Here is a 20,832-nt window from a genome sequence, read left to right as displayed (position 1 = left end):
GATGAGGCATAACATTATGAGCACCTCCTTGTTTCTATGCTCATGGTCCATTTTATCAGCTCCACTTACTATATAGGTGCACTTTGTAGTTCTACAGTTACAGACTGTAGTCCATCTGTTTCTCTGATACTTTGTTAGCCCCCTTTTACCCTGTTCTTCAGTGGTCATGACCCCATGGACCCTCACAGAGCAGATACTATTTGGGTGGTGGGTCATTCTCAGCACTGCAGTGACACTGATGTGGTGGTGGTGTGTTAGTGTGTGTTGCGCTGGTCTGAGTGGATCAGACACAGCAGTGCTGCTGGTGTTTTTAAACACCTCAGTGTCACTGCTGGACTGAGAATAGTCCTCCAACCAAAAATATCCAGCCAACAGCATCATGTGACCACTGATGAAGGACTAGAGGATGATTACCTCATACTATATAGCAAGAGATAAGCTATTGTCTCTGGCTTTACATCTACAGGGTGGACCAACAACACAGGTACATCTAATCGAGTGGACAGTGAGTGGACACAGTGTTTAAAAAGTCCAGCAGCACTGCTGTGTCCACTCATGCCAGCACAACACACACTAACACACCACCACCTCCACGTCAGTGTTACTGCAGTGCTGAGAATGACCCACCACCCAAATGGTACCTGCTCTGTAAGGGTCCATGGGGGTCCTGACCACTAAAGAACATAGTAAAAGAGGGCTAACAAAGTATGCAGAGAAACAATGACCTACAGTCTGTAACTGCACAGATAATATAAGTATCTGTAGACAGTAAGCATCGCAGTGAATGATAATTCTGTAGACAAATAAGATAAATTGAGAAACATGCTATGGCGTTAGTGCAAGTCTGTTGGCTATATTACTAGCTGTCAAGCTTAGCTTTCAACAGCACAGAGTACCAGGTTGCACAACATTCTCTCAGACTGATGCGTGTTCCCCTCAAATAAACCTCAGTAAATATTTGACCATACTCAGGCATGTTAATTATTGATATGAAAAAAGGCCATTCATGGCACTCCTTGTCCTATTTTTTTTCCTCCCCCTTGGTTGTCAACAGCAGCCAGAGGGAGATAAAAACCTGGCGTCCACACAGCCAGTCACTCACGCAGCTCAAGACGCCTGCTGAAGAGAGATGTGGTAATGAGTTGTGCCTTTTCCCTGGAGATGCTCAACTCCCTCTTACACGGCTCGAACTCACTTGGCTCTTCTTCTAGGTCCAGCTGCATTACATAATGTGGGTAAATATTATGATTTGGAACCTGTTAGGGTTCGTGCTGATCTTAAGACAATGGCAGGGGAAAGGACGTCATGGACTCGACATATCCAGATACTTGATAATTATCTCCAAATAATATGTGTTAACATCACATGCACAGGCTTAAAAAGAAAGTCTGGCACAATGTTTAAGTCTTCACTTTTTCACTTTTCACTTTTCTTGCAAATGATCCTTGATTTATTTTTTTCGAACCCAATTATTTAATTCAGAAACATTAAAAAAAATAAACAACTAAATAATGTGTGCAGGGGTCCTTTTGGAGTATGCTTGCTTGAGGCAACATTGTGAGACAATTGTGAGAAGAAATTATATAGAGCCGTGTTCCCTAAAGTGGTGAGACCTGGCTTGCAGCACTGCTGTGTCTGATCCACTCAGAGCAGTGCAACACACCACCACCATATCAGTGTTACTGCAGTGCTGAGAATGATCCACCACCCAAATAGTACCTTCTCTGTGAGGGTCCATGGAGGCCCTGACCACTGAAGAACAGGGTAAAAGGGGGCTAACAAAGTATGCAGAGAAACAGATGGACTACAGTCTGTAACTGTAGAACTATATAAATAGTAAGTGGAGCTAATAAAATGGACAATGAGTGTAGAAACAAGAAGGTGGTCATAATGTTATGTCTTTCTTTACAGAAGAAGGAAAAGACGGAAAAAAACTTCTTTATTTGTAATGTAAGTCAATGTAACCAGAATATTTTCATTTTATTCCATTTCTTTTGGGTCATTCATCATGGAATTTACATACAATGCAAAGGGCAACAGGCATCACTTCAAAATGAATAAAGTCTTTGTGGTAAAAAAATCTCACCTTCTTTCCTCATTCCAGCTCTGAAGCACTTTCGCAGCCTGCAGTATCGACACTGATTCCTTTTGTCTTTGTCCACCACACACTGCCTGCTGAACCTACACATATCCAGAGACACACTATAATTCTCACATGTGCAGAGTTATATAGCAGAATCGACCTGTTGAAACACTTCATATGTCACATTCTGAAAATAGGACACGGTTGTATTGTGGCATGTGCTCTAGCCACCCCTGAACAACTAGAAAATGACATTTCCTCTCATAGTCGAACTGTGAAATCAACCCTCTCTAACACTCGCTCATTGCTGACTTGTTTGCCCAGACAAATCCTGTTCTATTTTTGTAAGGATTGTTTATTTGACATTATCTCCACCTTACATGATTCTGAAAGATGTAGGACTACTAGAACAAGTCTCATCAGTTAACTTTAACCACACTTGGATGGCTGTACATCTCTGTCTGTTCACTACATTCAGAAGAATGTAGTAAACCACACTCATATGAAAGCATTATAACTTCCATTAAATAATTCTAGGATAAATTTTGAATTGGTATAGAACATTTACATGTGGATGTTCTTTAATCTTATGAGTTTTTCACACTTTGATCCATTTTCACACCCAAGCTCCTGTGGGAGGTAACATTGTTCTTCTACGGCATTGCTCTGAGAATCTTTGAGATGCATTCACCTAGAGTGTCCATACAGCTTTAGTTTGCATAGGAAATAAAGTGTGGTATATATTAGGTAATATTCTTCTCTGTTTCGGCTCCTTTAAAGCTCTTTTAAAATATTTTTCAAAATTTATTCAATTTTATTTTTTTTTATTACCTGCAGCTCACAATTTGTGTGCTAAATTCAAGTGATACTTATTAGTCACACAAATGGGGAAATTTCACCTCCACATTTAACCCCACACTAGTTAACACACACACTAAGGGGCAGTAAGCACACTTGCCCAGAGTGGTGGGCAGCCCTATTCACAGCACCCAGGAGCAGTTGGGGGTTAGGTGTCTTGCTCAAGTAAAATGACAGAGCAGGGTCAGTGGATGCTGAGGTGAATATTGCGCAGAGGTTGCCAACTTTCTGCAGAGTCAGTTGCTACAAACCTCCAAACTTCATGTGGCCTTCAGATTAGCTCAAGAACAGAGTAGTGAGCTTCTTGGAATGGGCTTTCATTGCCGAGCAGCTGCATCTCAGCCTTACATCACCAAGCGCAATGCAAAGCGTGGAATGCAGTGGTGTAAAGTGCCGCCACTGGACTCTAGAGCAGTGGAGGTGTGTTCTCTGGAGTGACCAATCACACTTCTCTACTGGCAATCTGATGGATGAATCTGGGTTTGGCGGTTGCCAGGTGATCGGTACTTGTCTGACTGCATTGTGACGTAGTAATGTTTGGTGGAGGGGGATTATGGTGTGGGGTTGTTTTTCAAGAGTTGGGCTTGGCCCCACAGGGCGGCACGGTGGCGTGGTGGGTAGCACTGTCGCGCTATTGGTATCAATATCAACAATAGCAACATAATATATCAACATTATATATAAATAGTACATGAACATCTACATTTGTGTTGTAGACATTGTGACACCTGGTTCCTATCACCACCACTGTGCACCATTTCACATAAAATCACTCCAATTGACTGTTTACATTTTAACCATTGAATTGTAATAAGATTATGGGGATGGGGGCAAATTTCCTGACTGAAAGTTCCCTTTAAGTCTAAAATAGAACACTGAGTTAAAGGTCAGAGCTGTGAGTCCAGCCCTAATTCTTTTGCAATATGAAGCACAAGTCTGCTATTGGTCAGCTTCTTGTTTGACTTTTCCTGTTCCACCTTAAATGGAGCAGCAGTTATATTCTGGTGCTTCAGGCATTAAAACTGCTGGACTATTTAAGGTGGAACAGCTAATTTAACTAGCTAGCTACCAAGATGTCAGTGTAAACCTAGTGATTTTTATTGCTTTTATGAAGAAAAGGGCCATAATACATTGAAACAACATTAAAATAAGATAATACAATGATTACCGTGCTTTTTTTGGGTTTCTATGGTCACTTGTGCGACCATCTTACCTGTATTTCTTCGTTCTCAAAACACTTTTGAGTGTAACTCTGAAAAACCTGCGTTTAGAGGGCTATGTACCCAAAACTTTGCCCTACCCCTCAGCAAAAATCAGGGCACCCTACTCCTAGAAATGAACCCACAAAACAGAGAGCTTAGTGCTAAGTGATAGGGGCAAGGGCTGAAAGGAATTGGGCCTTAGGAACAAGTATTTAGCCATCACTACTGTTTTAAAGTATTCTGCTCATTACTCTGATTACTATTCACCTTATATTCTATATATAGATTATATTCCATAGGTATATATGGAATAGATATGTCCTCACCTGCATGTATAAGCGTGGTTTTTGCGGACGCTCCGCCTGAAGAAGCCTTTGCACCCATCACAGCTGTTTGCGCCGTAGTGTTTCCCGGTGGCCTTATCGGCGCAGATGGAGCACAGGGCACTGCTGGCCTGCTGCAGTTCGGGTGTCCCCGCAGGTGAAGACTCAGACAGCAGTGGTTCTGCAATGTGGTGAAAAAAGGCCAGCGTGAGATGTGCTGAGCTTTATAGCCACCAGCGTGCCTTTTGAGCAAATATGGAGCATTTGAGCAAAATTATAGTTAATAAATGCTTAAACATTTTTAATGTGGAAGAATGCAATAATTTCCTGAGCATAGAACAGCATAAAACATTTCAGCACCGCTCTTATATTTTTTATAGCGTTATAGGAGTTTAAAAAGGCGCCTCTTGCGTGTGCATGACGTCAGTGAGCGAGAACAGCCAATGAGCTGCTCTATTCGCCAATCGATCGTCATGCATCATCTGCGTGGTTGAGGAAGCACAGAGAACCTGTTGATACGACTTTATTTCCCTCTGTTTTTATATTAAGTCTATATTACTTAACAGTCTATTTAGGGGCTCTTAACTTTATGTAGTAGTTATTTATTTACAGTGATGGTTAAAGTTATAGCATTCCTTAATCCATGTAGATACTGTATTCATAATAGATTAGAATAGCTTCGTATTTGCCAGCTTCTTTTTCTCCTGTTCCACCTTAAATGGTGCATCAGCCAGCTTCTTGTTCGCATTTCCCTAAATGGTGCGGCTTCAGGCACCAGAAAGTGAATGCTGAACCATTTAAGGTACCAGAGTAGGTTGGGTCTCCCCTTGACCAGAGTAGGTTGGGTCTCCCCTTGTGAGTCTTGGCTACTCCCAAGGTTTCTTCCTCCAGTCTGAGGGAGTTTTTCCTTGCCACCGTCGCCTCTGGCTTACTCACTGGGGGATATATGTTTTGGCTGTATGTTTTCAAACTTCTGTAAAGCTACTTTGTGACAACATCGTTGTAAAAGGTGCTATACAAAACTTGAATTGGTCATTCAAATTACAGCACCTCCTAAGGTAAAACTTGTCCGGCTCGAACATTGTTTTAGAGTCAACAGCCCTCACGAAAGGGCGGGAAGAAACAACTCGCGGAACAGACCGCTGTAGTGGTGTCGTCATTTTGTTCTTATGCCCATATTAGGAATTTCGGAGCTGAGCTGTTTCTTTGTGGCTAGAATGAATAGGGTTTTCGAAAAATCGCCTCTATCGCCCCCTGCGTTAAATAAACACGTCAAGACCCCGATACGTTCTGTCCTGTGAACATTATTCTCTCGAACACCACTGGATCCTCCGACTTACAGACTGTTAAAGACTTGAAATATGAATATTGCTACATGTGAGCTAAAGCTACTGCGCATGCGCACTGAATTCACGTATTTAGACTGGGAGCCCCCTTAAGCGTTTCATCACCCTCTGATAAACCGATTTTGGTTGCCAGAATATCCTAATTATTACTTTAAGTAGTAACTTTACCTCGAATGTAGCAATATTCGTATTAAGGCTCTTTAACGACCCCGTAATTCAGAGGATCCAGTGGTATTCGAGAGATGTACACAGGATGTAAATGTACACAGGACGAAACGTATCGGATCCGAATACTTTTATTTAACACAGGGGGCGATAGGGGCGATTAAAAAAACCCTATTAATTCTGGCCCATAGAGAAACGGACCTCAGACCCGGAATTCCTAATATGGGCATAACAAGGTCTACAGAATGATGCAGGACTAAGGTGGCCTACTGAGCATTAGGTCTGTGTGTAACAGCAGATAAGGCGAGAGCACAAAGTGAATAACGAGAATTGTCTGTCCAGAGAACTCAGAGAGGAGAATTCCCATTCTGCAATGTCTTTCGGTTTTCGGAGTGAGTCCAAAATTTTTGGACTCACTCCGTTGCTATGGAGCATTTGAGCAAGGTCAGTTTATAAATGCTTAAATATTTTTAATGTAAAATAACGTAATTTCCTGAACACAGAACAGCATAAAACAATTTAACACCGCTGTTATATTTTTAAGAGATTTTAAACTCGAGTTAAAGCAGTTTAAAAAGGCGCCTCATGGACCTACCATGACGTTAGTGAGTGCGAACAGCCAATCAGCTGCTCCGCTCGCCCGTCAATAATCACGCTCTAGCAGTAATGCCCGCCTCCTGCTGCCGAAACCAGTGAAACGTCCTTCAACTTTCTAAAATTAATGAAAGGTTCTGTGCGAGTTGTTGGACACTATTTGAACTTTTCGTTTTTATTTGTTGAGCTCTATTCACTCCCGTTCATTGAGGACTCTCTCGCGGGCGCCCTCTGCTGTTAAGCAGTCCTGTTTTTGATATAACCAGGGTAATAGGAAGTGGCCAGACTCCTCATAAATCGCCTCTGGTCTGACTGCGGAGCCGCAGAACCACAGATTAACGCCAGCAGTTTTACTCCAGTTGTTCAAGCCAGTGGCATTCAGCGTATGCACTAACTCATCTATCAACATCACAGTCATTTTATGTGGGTTTCTAATACATTTACGCTGGGCTAACGTTATATTTTAAGCTTGAGGCTAAAACAAACTTTGGTTTGAACGTATATAGAGATTCACAGGGTAAATACTACATGAACTACAGCTGATGTGGCTCTGGGTAAACTAATGGGTTATGTAGACATACAGCTCAGTTAACTTACCCTTAATACCAGGGCTTTATGGGTACACTTACTTTACATTCACAGCAATAAAACTTTACCGTAGCAGCTTAAACTGGGCATAATTTTAAGCTTTATGCTAAAACAAACTTAAGTTTTTGAACGTATTCTTACTAAAAGAAACCATTAAGTTTTGGTTTCTGATGGTATTGTAAAGTGTTTTGGCAGATGGTTTAACCGGTTTCCAATGGCTGATTCGTATATTCCTGAATGGTAATGTGCATGGAGACATATACAACCAGAACAAACAGTCGCTGTTTATGTCAGCAACGTTATAAATGAGGAGACGAGCCACTGACTGAAATACGAATGAGAATGCTCAAATTTTTACGACGGCGTTTTAGGACAACTGTAATGAAAATAAAAACAGTAGACTTTGAGAAAAGTCATAATATTTTGAGGAAAAAAGTTATGTTTTGATGATTTAGGATGTGATGATCAAAATGATCCACAAATAGACAGGAGTGAGTGGAACTCCCACACCAGCACAGCAACCGAGACTGCAACTTAATATGGCAGCCCCCTATAGTTAGCCCACGAAATAGTTTTTTTACAACATTAATCTCAAAATATTATGACTTTAATCTCGAAATATTATGACTTTAATCGTGAAATGTTACAACTTTAATCTCGATATATTACAACTTTAATCTTGAAATCTTCTTTTTTCGGCTGCTCCCGCCACAGTGGATCATCTGCCTCCATCTTGCTCTATCCATTGCCTCCTCTACTTTCACACCAACAATCTCCATGTCCACCTTCACTACATCCATAAACCTTCTCTGAGGTCTACCTCTTCTCCTTCTACCCGGCAGCTCCATATCCAGCATTCTTTGACCAATATATCCACTATTCCTCCTCAACACATGTCCAAACCTTCTCAACCTGGCCTCTCTGGCTTTATCTCCAAACTGCTCCACCTTCACTGTCCCTCTGATCTGCTCATTTCTAATCTTGTCCAGCCTTGTCACTGCCAACGAAAATCTCAGCATCTTCATCTCCACCACCTCCAGCTCAGCCTCCTGTCTTTTAGACAGAGCCACAGTCTCCAAACCATACATCATAGCAGGACGCACTACTGTCTTGTAAACCTTCCCTTTCACGCTTGCTGCTATCCTTCTGTCACACATCAGCCCTGACACCCGTCTCCACCCACTCCATCCTGCCTGCACCCTCTTCTTCACCTCTTTTCTACACTGTCCATTGCTCTGGATGACCATCCAGATATTTGAAATCATCCACATTTACGACCTCTACTCCTTGCATCTTCACCTTTCCACCTGCCTCCCTCTCATTCACACACATGTATTCTGTCTTATCTCTACTGACCTTCATTCCTCTCCTCTCCAATGCAAAGCTCCACCTCTCCAGATTCTCTTCCATCTGCTCTCTACTCTCATCACAGATTACAATGTCATCTGCCTACATCATGGTCCATGGAGCCTCCTGCCTGACCTCATCTGTCAACCTGTCCATCACCATTGCAAACAAGAAGGGGCTCAAAGCTGATCCCTGCTGTAACCCTACCTTCACCTTGAAACCATTTGTCACTCCAACTGCACACCTCACCACCGTCTCACTATCCTCATACATGACCTGCACCACCCTAACATACTTTTCAGCTACACCTGACTTCCTCATACAGTACCACAGTTCCTGTCTTGGCACCCTATCATATGCCTTCTCTAGATCCACAAAGACACAATGCCGCTCCTTCTGACCTTCTCTGTACTTCTCTACCAACACTCTCAATGCAAAAATTGCATCTGTGGTACTCTTTCTGGGCATGAAACCAAACTGCTGCTCACTGATTAATCTCGAAACATTACGACATTGATTTTGAAATATTTTGACTTTAATCTTGAAATATTACTTTAATTTAAAAATATTATGACTTAATCGTGAAATATTACGACTATAACTTCAAAATATTCCGACTTTAATCGCGATAATATTACGACTATAATTTTGAAATATTACGACTTTAATCTTGAAATATTATGACTATAATTTCAAAATATTCCGACTTTAATCGCTAAATATAACGACATGAATTTCGTCGGCTTTAATTTCGAAATATTACATTAATTTCGTCCACTTTAATTTCGAAGTCTACTATTTTTATTTTTATTAACAGTGGCCCTAAAACGCCATTGTAACTTTCCTACATGGACTGTTTACATGACGCAATTGCGCTTTCCTTCTGCGCGTGCGTTCCGCTGGCCTGAAACACGCTACTGAACAAATAGTTAATACGAATAATTAATGATAAGAAGAATGTACTGAAGACGTAAGTGAAGGCGTCTGCTCCCACTTTCAGTAAAATAACACTGTGCGAAGCAGCACGACTGTGTCGAACAAAAATCTATTGACTAAGTTGTCTTTTCTGAGGAGAGGGCTAGCAATAAAACAGCGTTCAACTCAGTGAGCCTTCACCGGCAGCCATGCTGCTGGACCCAAGCCTCTGAGGCACTGCTAGTTATTACTTGGAGAAAGAAGAAACTCCCCATTTAATTAAACCAGTTACAGGTCAGTGGAAAGCTGAGGTCTGCAGCCATTTTCAGGCTAATTTTGCGCTGCCAGCTCTGTTTTAATTCAATCTCCTTATGTGTTGTAGGGTATTCAATTGCCCTCCAGTATTCGATCTCGTCAGGATTGCTTCACAGTGCTACAGCAATGACCATCAAACGCACTCTCCATACAGGCCAGGCACAGTGAGGACAATGGCTATACTGCCTAATGTATGTAAATTACACACTTAGACTTTGTACATTTAGCAGCGAGGGGACACACTTTGTGTATTGAATGCAGGGTTTGGGTTCAGAGGGCAGCTGTATTGAATTAAGAGATTACAATGCATCTGCCACCCAGCTCGCTGTGCTCTGAAAGGTGTAGGAGTGCCCCTGATTCAGCAGAACAGGATCCTAATGATTGCAGAAAATGAGATTAAGTAGGAGAGCATGAACACACACCAGTGATTGGTCTGTTTTTTTAAAAGTCAGACCAAGAAACAACATTTCTGATCCCCTGCGTCATGAAAAAAATGGCCAAACTTCCCGATTGTGAAAGAATTTTAGATTTAAGAGCAGTTAAGCACATGTTCGGGCTACAGACTCAAATATGTCAAACTCCCCACCAGTGGGCCATCAAAGTGCCTTGAAACACAAAACTTTAGTGCATGTCTGCAGTCTTGTGTGTGTGTTTAACTCATATGTGGTATCACTCAATCAAAACCGCCCCCCTGAGAGAACTGCAAAGCCGCTTTCTGCAATGCATCTCCTGAACTGTAAAATCAAAGGAATCTGAGAGGTTCATTGTGATCTTTTGATTTGTGATGCTGGCTTGGTGTGTTTGGTTGATTGGACACATACGTTGGAAATCTCTATACATGTTAACCTTGTTGTTAACTCACTCCTGTCTCTTTATGGATCATTTTGATTATCATTCTCAGTGAAACTTCATGCCCTCTTTGAAATGGGGGGAGATGTAGCCCCCGATAGCTGTGTAGAACACCCTGCCTGAGGTTCTCCTTCAACAACACAGACAGACAGTTTCCTCTGAGCCCGCCTGGCTCTTTATTCTAGATAAACAGTTTCCTGCTCAGCCGTTTCAGACGGTTCTTACACTTATACCAGGCTGGTGCTGATGTGCTGGACCAACGAGGAGGCAGTGTTTCTTCATGGGTGAACTGATATGAAAGTATAACTCCACCAACTCAGCTCCCCTCATTTAACACCAGGAGGTGCTGCTTCCCTTTGCAAATGCTTTAGCCAATGTATTGCAGCCTTTCCTGGTATTAATGACACTTTAACATTGTAATTCTTTGCCTTTTTTTCTCAAAATATTTTTTTTCTCAAAATATTATAACTTTTTCTCAAAATAGTACAACTTTCTTTCTTGAAATATTATGACTTTATTCTTGAAATATAATACCATACAACATTTTTCTTGTAACATTACAACTTTTTTTCTCAGCATATTAAAGAGTTTATTCTCAAAGTCTACTATTTGTACTTTTATTAACAGTGGCCCTAAAACACCGTCGTATTTTAGACATGGTGGACTGCTTGTTGTAAATCATCACACCTACCTGTGACTGCCGGCAGCACTCTCAGACTATCAAACTCCAGCATGGTGTAGCTTGGGTCCAAGCTCACAGCGTAGTCAGTTGCGTCCAGATCCAGTGCACCCTCAGAGATCTTCATGGTATTGTGATCCTAACCCAGGCTGGGTGAATGTGGCCTAGCACTTTGCTTTGTTGAGACACTGACACAGCCTAAACAGCACCGCCTAATGTCCACCAAGGCCTTCTTGCTCAGATCATTCCTATTATTCCTCAAAATCACCAGGCTTTCAGTTTGGGCAACTCAAGATCCTTTAGGTTGCTTTGGTATTTATGTCTAAAAGACCTTTTGGATTGGAACATCAACCGGGGCTTCCAGACTTCTTAAAACTGTCTCATATTCTTCGCGGTCCTCCAAACTGTTCTGTGTCAAGTTGGCTCGAGAGAAGCTGAGATTTGATGTGCTATCAGTCTGTTTGCTGTGTTCTTATCAGTGTGGAGAGAATCATAAAGGGGAGGACTCGGGCAAGTAAACATGATTCACTCAGCAATAGAAAACAACACTAATGTTACACTTAACAGCACAGGTGTGTTTTACAGCTTAACAGAGAATGGCTCAATGCATCTAGGTCTCAAATTTAGATGTATGCTCCGTGTTTGGTCTGCCAGCATAGCATTTGCCTGCTCTTCATCTGTGCCTTCACATGAATGAAGTTTTTTGTTGTGGCCACTAGAGGCACTGTTGTCCTGGTCACACACTGATGTTCCATTGGTGGATTGTTTTTGCTGGCTGTTTGCCTGTTGTTTTGTGTGACGAAGCAAGAGCTTTCCGTTCACCTTTGCCCTGCAGTGAGTTTGCTATCAGTAAGTATTGATTAAAGGCAAAATGATAACGTGCTGTTGCATGATGTCCCTTCTCTTGCATTTCATTCAAATAGATTGCACAATTGAGAGCACACATAGCATAGAGTTGGTTGTTTTCAGTACCAGGCCTTTTCTTTAGGTCTTTGTCTGTAGAGTTATGTATTGTCAAATTAATCTGTTCAAGCTTTATAAAAAGGGCTCTGACAATAAATTCAAGCAAAGATAAACGTCCATGATCTATGACGCATTCCTCAACAGCTCTGTCACAGTTATTAGAGATTCTCCATTCCCTGAGTTACGAGAGTGACTTCTGAACAGTGTGGTGGTCAGTTGAGTCCAAAAAAGGAAGAGCTTGCTTATTAACGTCCTTCATTTTTTAAGAGCATAAATTCCCAGACATCTATAAATTTGTCTGGGTCAAAGAAGGGAAAGGCAGAGAATGCAGGCCAACTCTTTTTTTTTTTTTTCTATTTTTTCTGTGCTTAAGATATCTGTCCTTATGGGGAACAAACAAGGCTGGCCATTCACATGCGGTGTGAGTGTGCCTACTTTATAAGTTGTTCACATTATACTGTTAGCTATGCATTCGTATCTGTATAGTATAATGTATAGGTTAATTGCCACACACACACACACACACAGACACACATATATATATATATATATATATATATATATATATATATATATATATATATATATAAGAAAAAGTAATAGGGAAAGAAACATAGAAGGTAGAAACAAAACAGGGTGACCATATCATTTTTATAAATTATAACAAATTATGTACTGGGCTACATATGAGCTTTTTTGGAGCAATATCAATCATGCTTTGTAGTAATGGGCTTTGCTGGGTGAGCGGCACTCCCTCCCTGAATGTCACGCTAGGCCGTGGGTCAGACCTCCCCCAGCACACGTTTGCATGTGGGCTCCGCTTTAGGTGATTGATGGCTCATAAAAACCTGTCCGTCACAGCACAGCATGAGCAGTTTGCCGTAGTCTCTCATCAAATTATACCTGGCTCCGGTTGGAAGAAAGCTTTGAAAATATATACCATTCTGAAATGAAAATATTTTTAGGAAAAAAAATACAACTGTATATATTCTAAATATGATTTGTCATTGGTGGATATGTTGTCTTTGTGATGTAGTTGACTGATTTTTTGCTTTCAGGTGTTTTAGGGCTGCAGAGAATGATTCAAAAGAACAAAGAACAAACTGGGTTTCTTTTATTCTGCTTCAGATGTCCCAGGTGATTAGTTTTGGTAAAAGACCACTAGGAGGAGACAAAGTACAGCGTATAGACGAGCGCCTTCTTCCACTTTCGTGGACCTTCATCTGGACAGCAAATTGTACAACATCTGCATACCTTTCCTCACAAGGACTCTATAAAACGTGCAAACTGATGGACACAAATGGTTGAAAAGTCAGCACTCTGTACTAGTCCTACAGTGTCCGGGTTCAAATGACTGAAACACCTGGCTCAAAGCTGAGTGGGTGAGAATAGCTGTCTATGAGGTGAAAGTCTTTCTGTCAGTGAGGCCAAATTTACTCTTTACAGGTGCACTGGAGGCAGCTCTACCTGTCCGTCTGCATAGGCTGATTGATGAGGAATGGACGGCCATATTTCAGAGTCAGGGCTTCAGCAGTTAGAAAAGGCCAAGTGTGGAGTGCAGCAGAATCGGTTTTGGCCACCGTTCAGTGCCGTCACACTTTTGCCCGTAATGCTCGTTGGGCTATTAACCAAACATAAATAAATAATGTCACTGGCACGTCTTAGCAAGTTCAGGCCTGAGACTTTTAGCGGTGCATTTCTAATTTTCTCGTCAGGGGAAGTCAAATTAAATTAGCTTTTGAACTGAATCATTTGCTTGGATGGCTCCAGCTCTCTAATGTTCCAGGCACTTACATGTAGGGTGAGCATGCACACAACTCCGGGTGAGTACTCCCAATGTCCAAGGTGACGGGAGATGAAAAGGGTGATGTGTGGTTTAAGCTTTGCCACAAAAAAAGCCAAATACAAATTATATTGCTGTTGCTGGAACTTTCTTTGATCTTCTTCAGATCTGGTGATTTCAGTCAGCTTTCAGCTCCTTAATATTGCTCAAATGCTGATATGATCTCTTTTCTTATTTTCATTTCTTCTTCAAAACTCTCTTTTCTTTCAGGTTTACTGGGCAGATGGTCAGCTCTGTGAGAGAGATGGTGTGGGGATGAGAATCTGAAAGAGAGCCTGCGTGAAATGAATCAACGGAGATGGAGGAGAGGCGCACTGCTTATTTCACCTGCAGCAAGCCTCGCTATAGTTACAGGTAATAAGGTGCTAGATAGTATCATTATATTGAAGGGATATGAGGGGTGAAAGTACTGTATCATCTACTGTATTACCTCCATGCTGTACACTTTATGTAGTCTCCACAAAATGCATTTTCATGAAAAGCAATAACTGAAATAATGTACTGTATCATTACTCCTGTAGTACCCTAATGGATAAATCTGAGCATAAAAATAGAGGGCCCGGGGCGCGGGACAGGAATTGCTTTTGTGGCATTCAAGGACGAAGATCCTGTAACATGACTTTTTTTTTCTAGCATATATACTAATTATCAGAAAGTACACAGGCTGCAACTTTATACAGGATCAAGGAAGGGTTTATTTACAGTGTTTGTTTGATAACACTTTACTGTAGGGTGCTGTTCATAAGGCTACATGACACCTACATAAGCATGTCTTGAAAGCTGACATAACCCTACATAAATGTTTAGAAATGCTTATTACACTAGCCGTCATACGTCAAACGCTACTTTAGCTAACTTTGATCAAAACATTATAATGAATGATGCCTATTGGAATAAGTATATATGAATATTTATGTAGGGTTCTGTCAGTTGATATGACACGCTATGTAGGTGTCATGTAGCCGTATGGACAGTGTCCTACAGTAGTGTTACTGTTTGTTTTCATCTTTCACACTGAGTAGTGGGTATTCTTTAAACCACAGTGCACTCTTTGTATGACTGTGAGCAAGCAGTTAGAATGTTAGTGGAGGGGAATCTTGCCTTTACTGATAAGCATTCTGTAGCCTGATAACAGCACCAACTCTGTACAGAAGGCCTCCTCTGAGACCTCTATGTTCTCGATTAGGGGGAAAAAAATGCAAAGTACAGTCTTTGTAGTTTTATTCCAAAAGAGGCGGCGGATTAAAAAAAAGGAGCAAAGATTGGTTATAAAAGCATGGCAGGCGTATGATTTAGTGGGGCAATAAAGAATGGAAAGGTAGCCATTCATCATGGAAGCGGGCTCACCAGGAGAGGGGCCTGTCACAGACACCGCCAAGTCCGGGAGGTGGTTCGAAAATCGCCCCCCAAAACTGGCTCGGACCAATGGGTTTAACATACATCCACACATGGAGAGGAGCATGTTGGGAGAACTCGGAACTGTCCTCCATGCTGTGTGGTCATCAAGGAAACTGGCATTACAGATTGACAAAGTAGTAGTGTAAGTCTAGTAGTTATGAGGAGCTGAAATTTGCAGTGGTTTGATGAATACCCTTCCGTTTATGCTTGCTTTACTGTCCTTGAGCAGCAAAGGCCATAAAAACGGGGTAATTGTATATAAACCTTACTGAGATACCAGCATGATGACATTCTTTCTCTTAAATTTCAACAAAGAAATCTGCTGCATGTTTATCAGTGTATGAACTAAACTGGACTAAAATGAAAATTAGAACCCACAAAAATGCTAGTCAGTGTCAGTGGTGGACAAGTACACAAACCATGTAGTTAAAGTAGAGACACCCAAGGTGAAATATTACTCCAGTAAAAGTAGAAGTTCCTCCCTTCAGACCTCCACTTGAGTAAACGTACTAAAGTATTTACCTTCAAATGTACTTAAGTATCAAAGGTAAAAGTACTAAAAGATTAATTATGGCTCTAATGTCCTGTTATCATTTTTATGATACTCATTTTAGGTGAAAATCCTCCAGTGTCTCTCTTGGTAAACCAGTCTTTTAATAGAATTAAAAAATCATTAATTAGTGATGCTGATGTTTATTAAAATGATCATACGCACAAAACACTGAAGGCAAACAGTTTCCATCAGGTAGAACCGAGTGGCTCTGAAATCACATTTTACAAACAAGCAAAGTTTCAGTTTAAGATTTATTTACAACTTCCAAGTTTAAGTTTAATAAAAACTGGCTTTAAACTCAGGATCACAAATGAGTTTCCTTTACTATATTGATCTGTAGGTCTCTGTTCATAAACATAAACCAGCCCAAACTAATTCACTATAAAATGAAATGCTGTTTGTATAAATTCAGAAAAAAATCGCGTCAGTCACGACTGCATATGTGGACATATTTCTATATTGTGCTCTATTTACACAAAGTTAGGTTAGTTCATCATTTATGTTGCATAGATTCTGCCAAAATTTACGCCGTTGCGCTGACGTTGAACCGTGTGCTGCACTGGGTCGGTATGACCAACAGGTCAAAACAAGCTCAAAACAAAGTGACCACTGTGCCCTGATTGGTGCTCTTGCTTTGAGCTTCTTTCGTTTTGACGTATTGCGTTTTTATGCACACAGAAACCAAAAGGAACAACAGATTTCTCAAAATGTAGTGGAGGAAAAAGTAAGATATTTGACTTTGAAATGTAGTGGAGTGAAAGTAAAAAGTCATCAAAATGGAAAAACTTAAGTACAGATACACGAAAAAACTTACTTAATTACAGTAACCAATTACATTTACTTACTGCCCACCACTGGTCATTGTTCACCATTACACGTCCGAATCTTAAAAATGGGACAGAAGGTAGCAAGAGCACTTGCCACAAATAAAGTCTTTTCTGACAATTTTAAAGAATTAATCACTAAAGAAAACATGTTTTTTTTTCTTTTCAGTATTTAATGGGTTCTTCGTTGGCCTTTGTTACAGCTTCTATTCCTTTTGGCAGACTTGCTTTCAACTTTGAAACCTGAAAGTTTTTCCACACCTTCAAAGTTCAGCCATAGAGCTTCTGATTCTCACAGTCCAAGCAATCAAACTCTGGACTCTGTCGGGGCCTGTCGGATTGAGTTGGCTTCTCACGTAGGAGGTATTGACAGAAACACCTGTGCATTTTTTTCTGATATAAAGATATAGCATGATTTTGTCCTCGCTCTTAAACATGAAAACTTTGTGACAGTTTTGGTGGTCTACAAGATCATGCGTGCCTGTTATGAGTCCCATTTTCTCTATTTAAAAAAAAAACCTCACATTTTGGAATCTCCTCTTTTTTCACTTATTTTCCATTGACCTTCTCCTTCCTTAAGCAAGTTGATCATAAATCCATCCTTAAATCTAGTCTGCTCAAAAATATCTTCTGGAAAAGTGAATAACTAACTTGCACCTAATGCCTGTTTTGACTTGAAATTAAATAGAGGTGGTCTCTAACCTTTGCACAGGACTGTGTATCTAATAATAAAAATGCAATAAATTGTATAACACACAATTGAAAAGAAAACAAATACAATGATTCCAGTTATTTCTTTTTCTTAAGTTATATAAAACTAATGTAAAAGTAGTATTACATTCGTGTAGTTATGTGTTGTGCATTAAAAGTGTAAAGAAAATAAAACTTTGGTGTTAAAAGAGCAGCTATTCTGTTGATAATTGGTTAATCTTATTCTGTAAATGGAGTGGAAATTATACTGTGGTTTAACAACCAACCCCTGAAGAGTTAAGCTGAATCTAAGTTGAACAAATAGGAAATGTCGTCATGTGATTGTACGCATTGCTAATTTTGAACACAAAATATTTGATGATGCATTTACAAATTTAGGACTTGAAATTGATTAGAGATTAATATTTAAAGTACCACTGAAGTACTAGAATTAAGAACAAACTAGTAGATTAATTTATCCACTTGACTCCTTGAGACCACCGGTGGTTCCAAAATGCACTTTGTAATATTCTTCATAACTTTCATATTTCATAAGCTACATTCAGAAGCTGGGCATCGTATGAGGCTATAACTCTTCTTCCCATTCAAATAGATGGTGATGTCATTTTAAACCCTTATAATGAAAGAAGCTGAACTCAGTTTGTTTTTCTACTGAAAGTCGACCCATTTTTCTCCAAATCTGGGCTATAAACTATAAACAGATGGCATCTCTTCAGTGATCTGCTCTGTAAACATTACTTTTATAAAATAACACAGAGCGTTTGAGATTTTTGGCTTTCAGGAGTAAATTTTAAGCATTTCTGTTCATCTGAGGGGAGACTTTACAAAAAAAAAAAAAATAAAAGTTTGGTCCTGTAAATTCAGATGGACCAAAATATACCCTGGTCAATAAGAGGTAAAGATGCTCACTATGTACATGCAAAACAGTTTAACAACTCAAACAAGAAGCAGTAGTGAAAAGTGAAAAAATGTATGAAATAATACTAAGATCTGCTTGCTAAGTCAATCCCACAGTCAACCTTTTGTCATCCGTAGCGGCACTAGAGAGAAAAAAAAATAACCTTGAACAACTTGAATGGAATTGAAAGTTACAACCACATGCTCTCTCAGGCCTATGTGATCTTTAGGAGCACAGTATTCAGCCTGGAATGTGAAGAAGGGATTATTTGATTGCACCCATATGTAAAGTGTAACTTTTCCTTTTAAGTTGAAGGGTCACAGTGTCACAGACTCATGCTAAAAATCGGTACGCCAGTACCGTTCATTAACTCTTATAAACTTCAGTACACTACATGAGGGAGGAACAGACTGCTGTCAGCACGGGGTCACAAACGTTTCCCATGAAGATTCCAGCGGAGTTCCCCGACTATTTCCTCTGTAGGAAGTGGTAAAATATGGCTTTCTGCAGTCCTGTTCCTCACAGGATGCTTTTATATGCCAGTCAGCCTGCTTAAACCATTCCTTTGCCTATGCCCACAGGAAGCTCTACACTCTAAATATGGGCATTTGAACTCAAGCTTTCCATCTTTAATTCCTTTTGCACCATTGCTCTTACCCCAGCTCCTCGTCCGGCTTTCCCTGTTTACCCGCTTTCAAACTCTTTAAAGGAGTTGTTGAAGAGAAATGTGCTTCAGATGCTCATGTTTGGCTTTTAAGATGCTGGAGAAAATGTGTAACACCTTTTTTTGAGGGCAGAGTAGATCCATAACTGCTAATAAAAGGAAAAACATATGCAGTCTCCTCCGTAGAAATGATGAACTCCTTTCGATTTAAGGCCCTCTGCGAAGCAGCTTTTAATTAAAACCACTTGTCCCCAAACTTGTACTTAATGTTTCCCATTAGTCATGTTTGAGGGATTACAGACAGCTCCAATGAGAGTCAAGGATTAAATTGAAAACGCAGATGTGCGAACAATGCGGCTTGTTTTATTGCGATCACGGCCAGTTAGTAATTACAAAATATTTACCAAATTTGACAAGGTTTCCTAATTCCTTCTGCAATTAATTTTGACTTCTACCTTTACTAAAAAAAAGTTTTGGTCATGGAGTTTCTTGGATCTGGGATGAGGGAGACATGAGTTCAGAAGTTCCGTTTTGTGGGGAAAATGTTGGCAGAATTTTCTTCCCGTTATTCATGCAGTTTGTCAAAATTACATCCTCAGATTTTAATTCAGTGTTGTTTTAATTGAAGATGATGTGTACCTCTATCAGAAAAGCCTATGATGGTCAGTTGTGGAACATACTACTTAGAAACGGTGTTTTCAAACAGGCTGTCGGATTAAAAGGGCCTGATTACAGAATGAATTCTAAGCTCTTTTAAAATACTCTGAAGCAGCTTATCTGCTTGGCCTCTTTACAGTATTGCTCCAGTCCATACCTGTAAAGAAGACAGCTGTTTTACCTTGTTTTTCAGTTCATTGAGGAGATGGCTGCTGTTTGATTCTCTTTAACTCACCCTTCTTGGACTATTCTGAGTGGTTGGTTGACCTTTGACTTGTAGGTTTTCCCTGTCGTGCGGGTTTCCCCTATTGCTGTCCAAATCTCTTATGGCAGAGGTGAAGGTGCATGGATTCCTTTGCCCCCTCCTTCATTATCCATTGCCCTCAGCTGCAGCTCTGCATCCACACATGGTGAACTTGGCAGAAGATCAGTGAGTTCGAGGAGCATGGTTCTACATTAATTAGGCCACTCACATATGCACCGCTACGCAAGATGTATGTCTTTAATTATGTACCATGAGTTTGACCTCTCAGTTGCGGCATTGTTTTTTCTTTCCTTTGGTAAAATCCCACAGAGATTCATAAAATGCACATAAAGCGATGCATCAACAGCTTGTTTTGCTGTTTAAAATGCAGAGAGGTATAATTCAGTATAAGCGGAAACAGGGAAAAAAAAGTCTCCTCTCAGGTGCTTTTCTCCAGGGTAAGACGAGCGGAGTAAGTTGAAGATGAGCTGTGATTCATTTTCAGGCCTGGATCTCTGAGCTTTCAGGTGGGAAAAAAAAAGAAAAACGTGGTGTTCTGTAATGGGCAAGTCTTAGGCCTGCTATGATTATTATGAAACCTTCATAGGTAACCTATAACTATGAGCTACATCACTGCATTGACAGTTCTAATTAATGTGCTGTTTGTGCTTCTGTAGCCTCCTAACTCCATGCACACAGAGAAGGGATGATTTGTGGGGGAAGAAAAAGGCAAGAGAAGAAAAGAAAAGTCGAAGAGCAAGGGGCAGGCATCGTGTGGGGGAGAAGAGAAATGATTCTGTGCAACGAGTTCGG

At 40.5% G+C, this 20,832-nt stretch overlaps 1 protein-coding gene and 1 long non-coding RNA gene across 3 annotated transcripts in view; one reads left to right on the top strand and one right to left on the bottom strand.

Annotated features, from left to right (window-relative positions):
* The window catches only part of hnf4b (hepatic nuclear factor 4, beta), a 22,572-nt gene extending 10,873 nt beyond the window's left edge, over positions 1-11,699 (bottom strand). For both annotated transcript variants that reach the window (XM_017700627.2, XM_017700628.2), the window contains exons 1-3: positions 11,277-11,699; positions 4,470-4,647; positions 2,087-2,181 (exon numbers count right to left, since the gene is read on the bottom strand). In XM_017700627.2, the coding sequence (XP_017556116.1) occupies positions 2,087-2,181; positions 4,470-4,647; positions 11,277-11,391 (388 nt within the window). In that variant the 5' untranslated portion in view covers positions 11,392-11,699. The remainder of the gene's footprint in view (positions 1-2,086; positions 2,182-4,469; positions 4,648-11,276) is intronic.
* On the top strand, positions 9,831-20,832 carry LOC108429114. The gene is made up of 3 exons (XR_001857980.1): positions 9,831-9,927; positions 14,281-14,424; positions 20,697-20,832. It is a non-coding gene; the product is annotated as an uncharacterized LOC108429114 (long non-coding RNA).

This window comes from Pygocentrus nattereri, chromosome 15 (genome assembly GCF_015220715.1).
Source record: "Pygocentrus nattereri isolate fPygNat1 chromosome 15, fPygNat1.pri, whole genome shotgun sequence".
Classification (NCBI taxonomy): domain Eukaryota; kingdom Metazoa; phylum Chordata; class Actinopteri; order Characiformes; family Serrasalmidae; genus Pygocentrus; species Pygocentrus nattereri.
The sequence above is the reverse complement of the archived record's forward strand: the minus strand, read 5'-3'. Positions and strand labels throughout refer to the sequence as shown.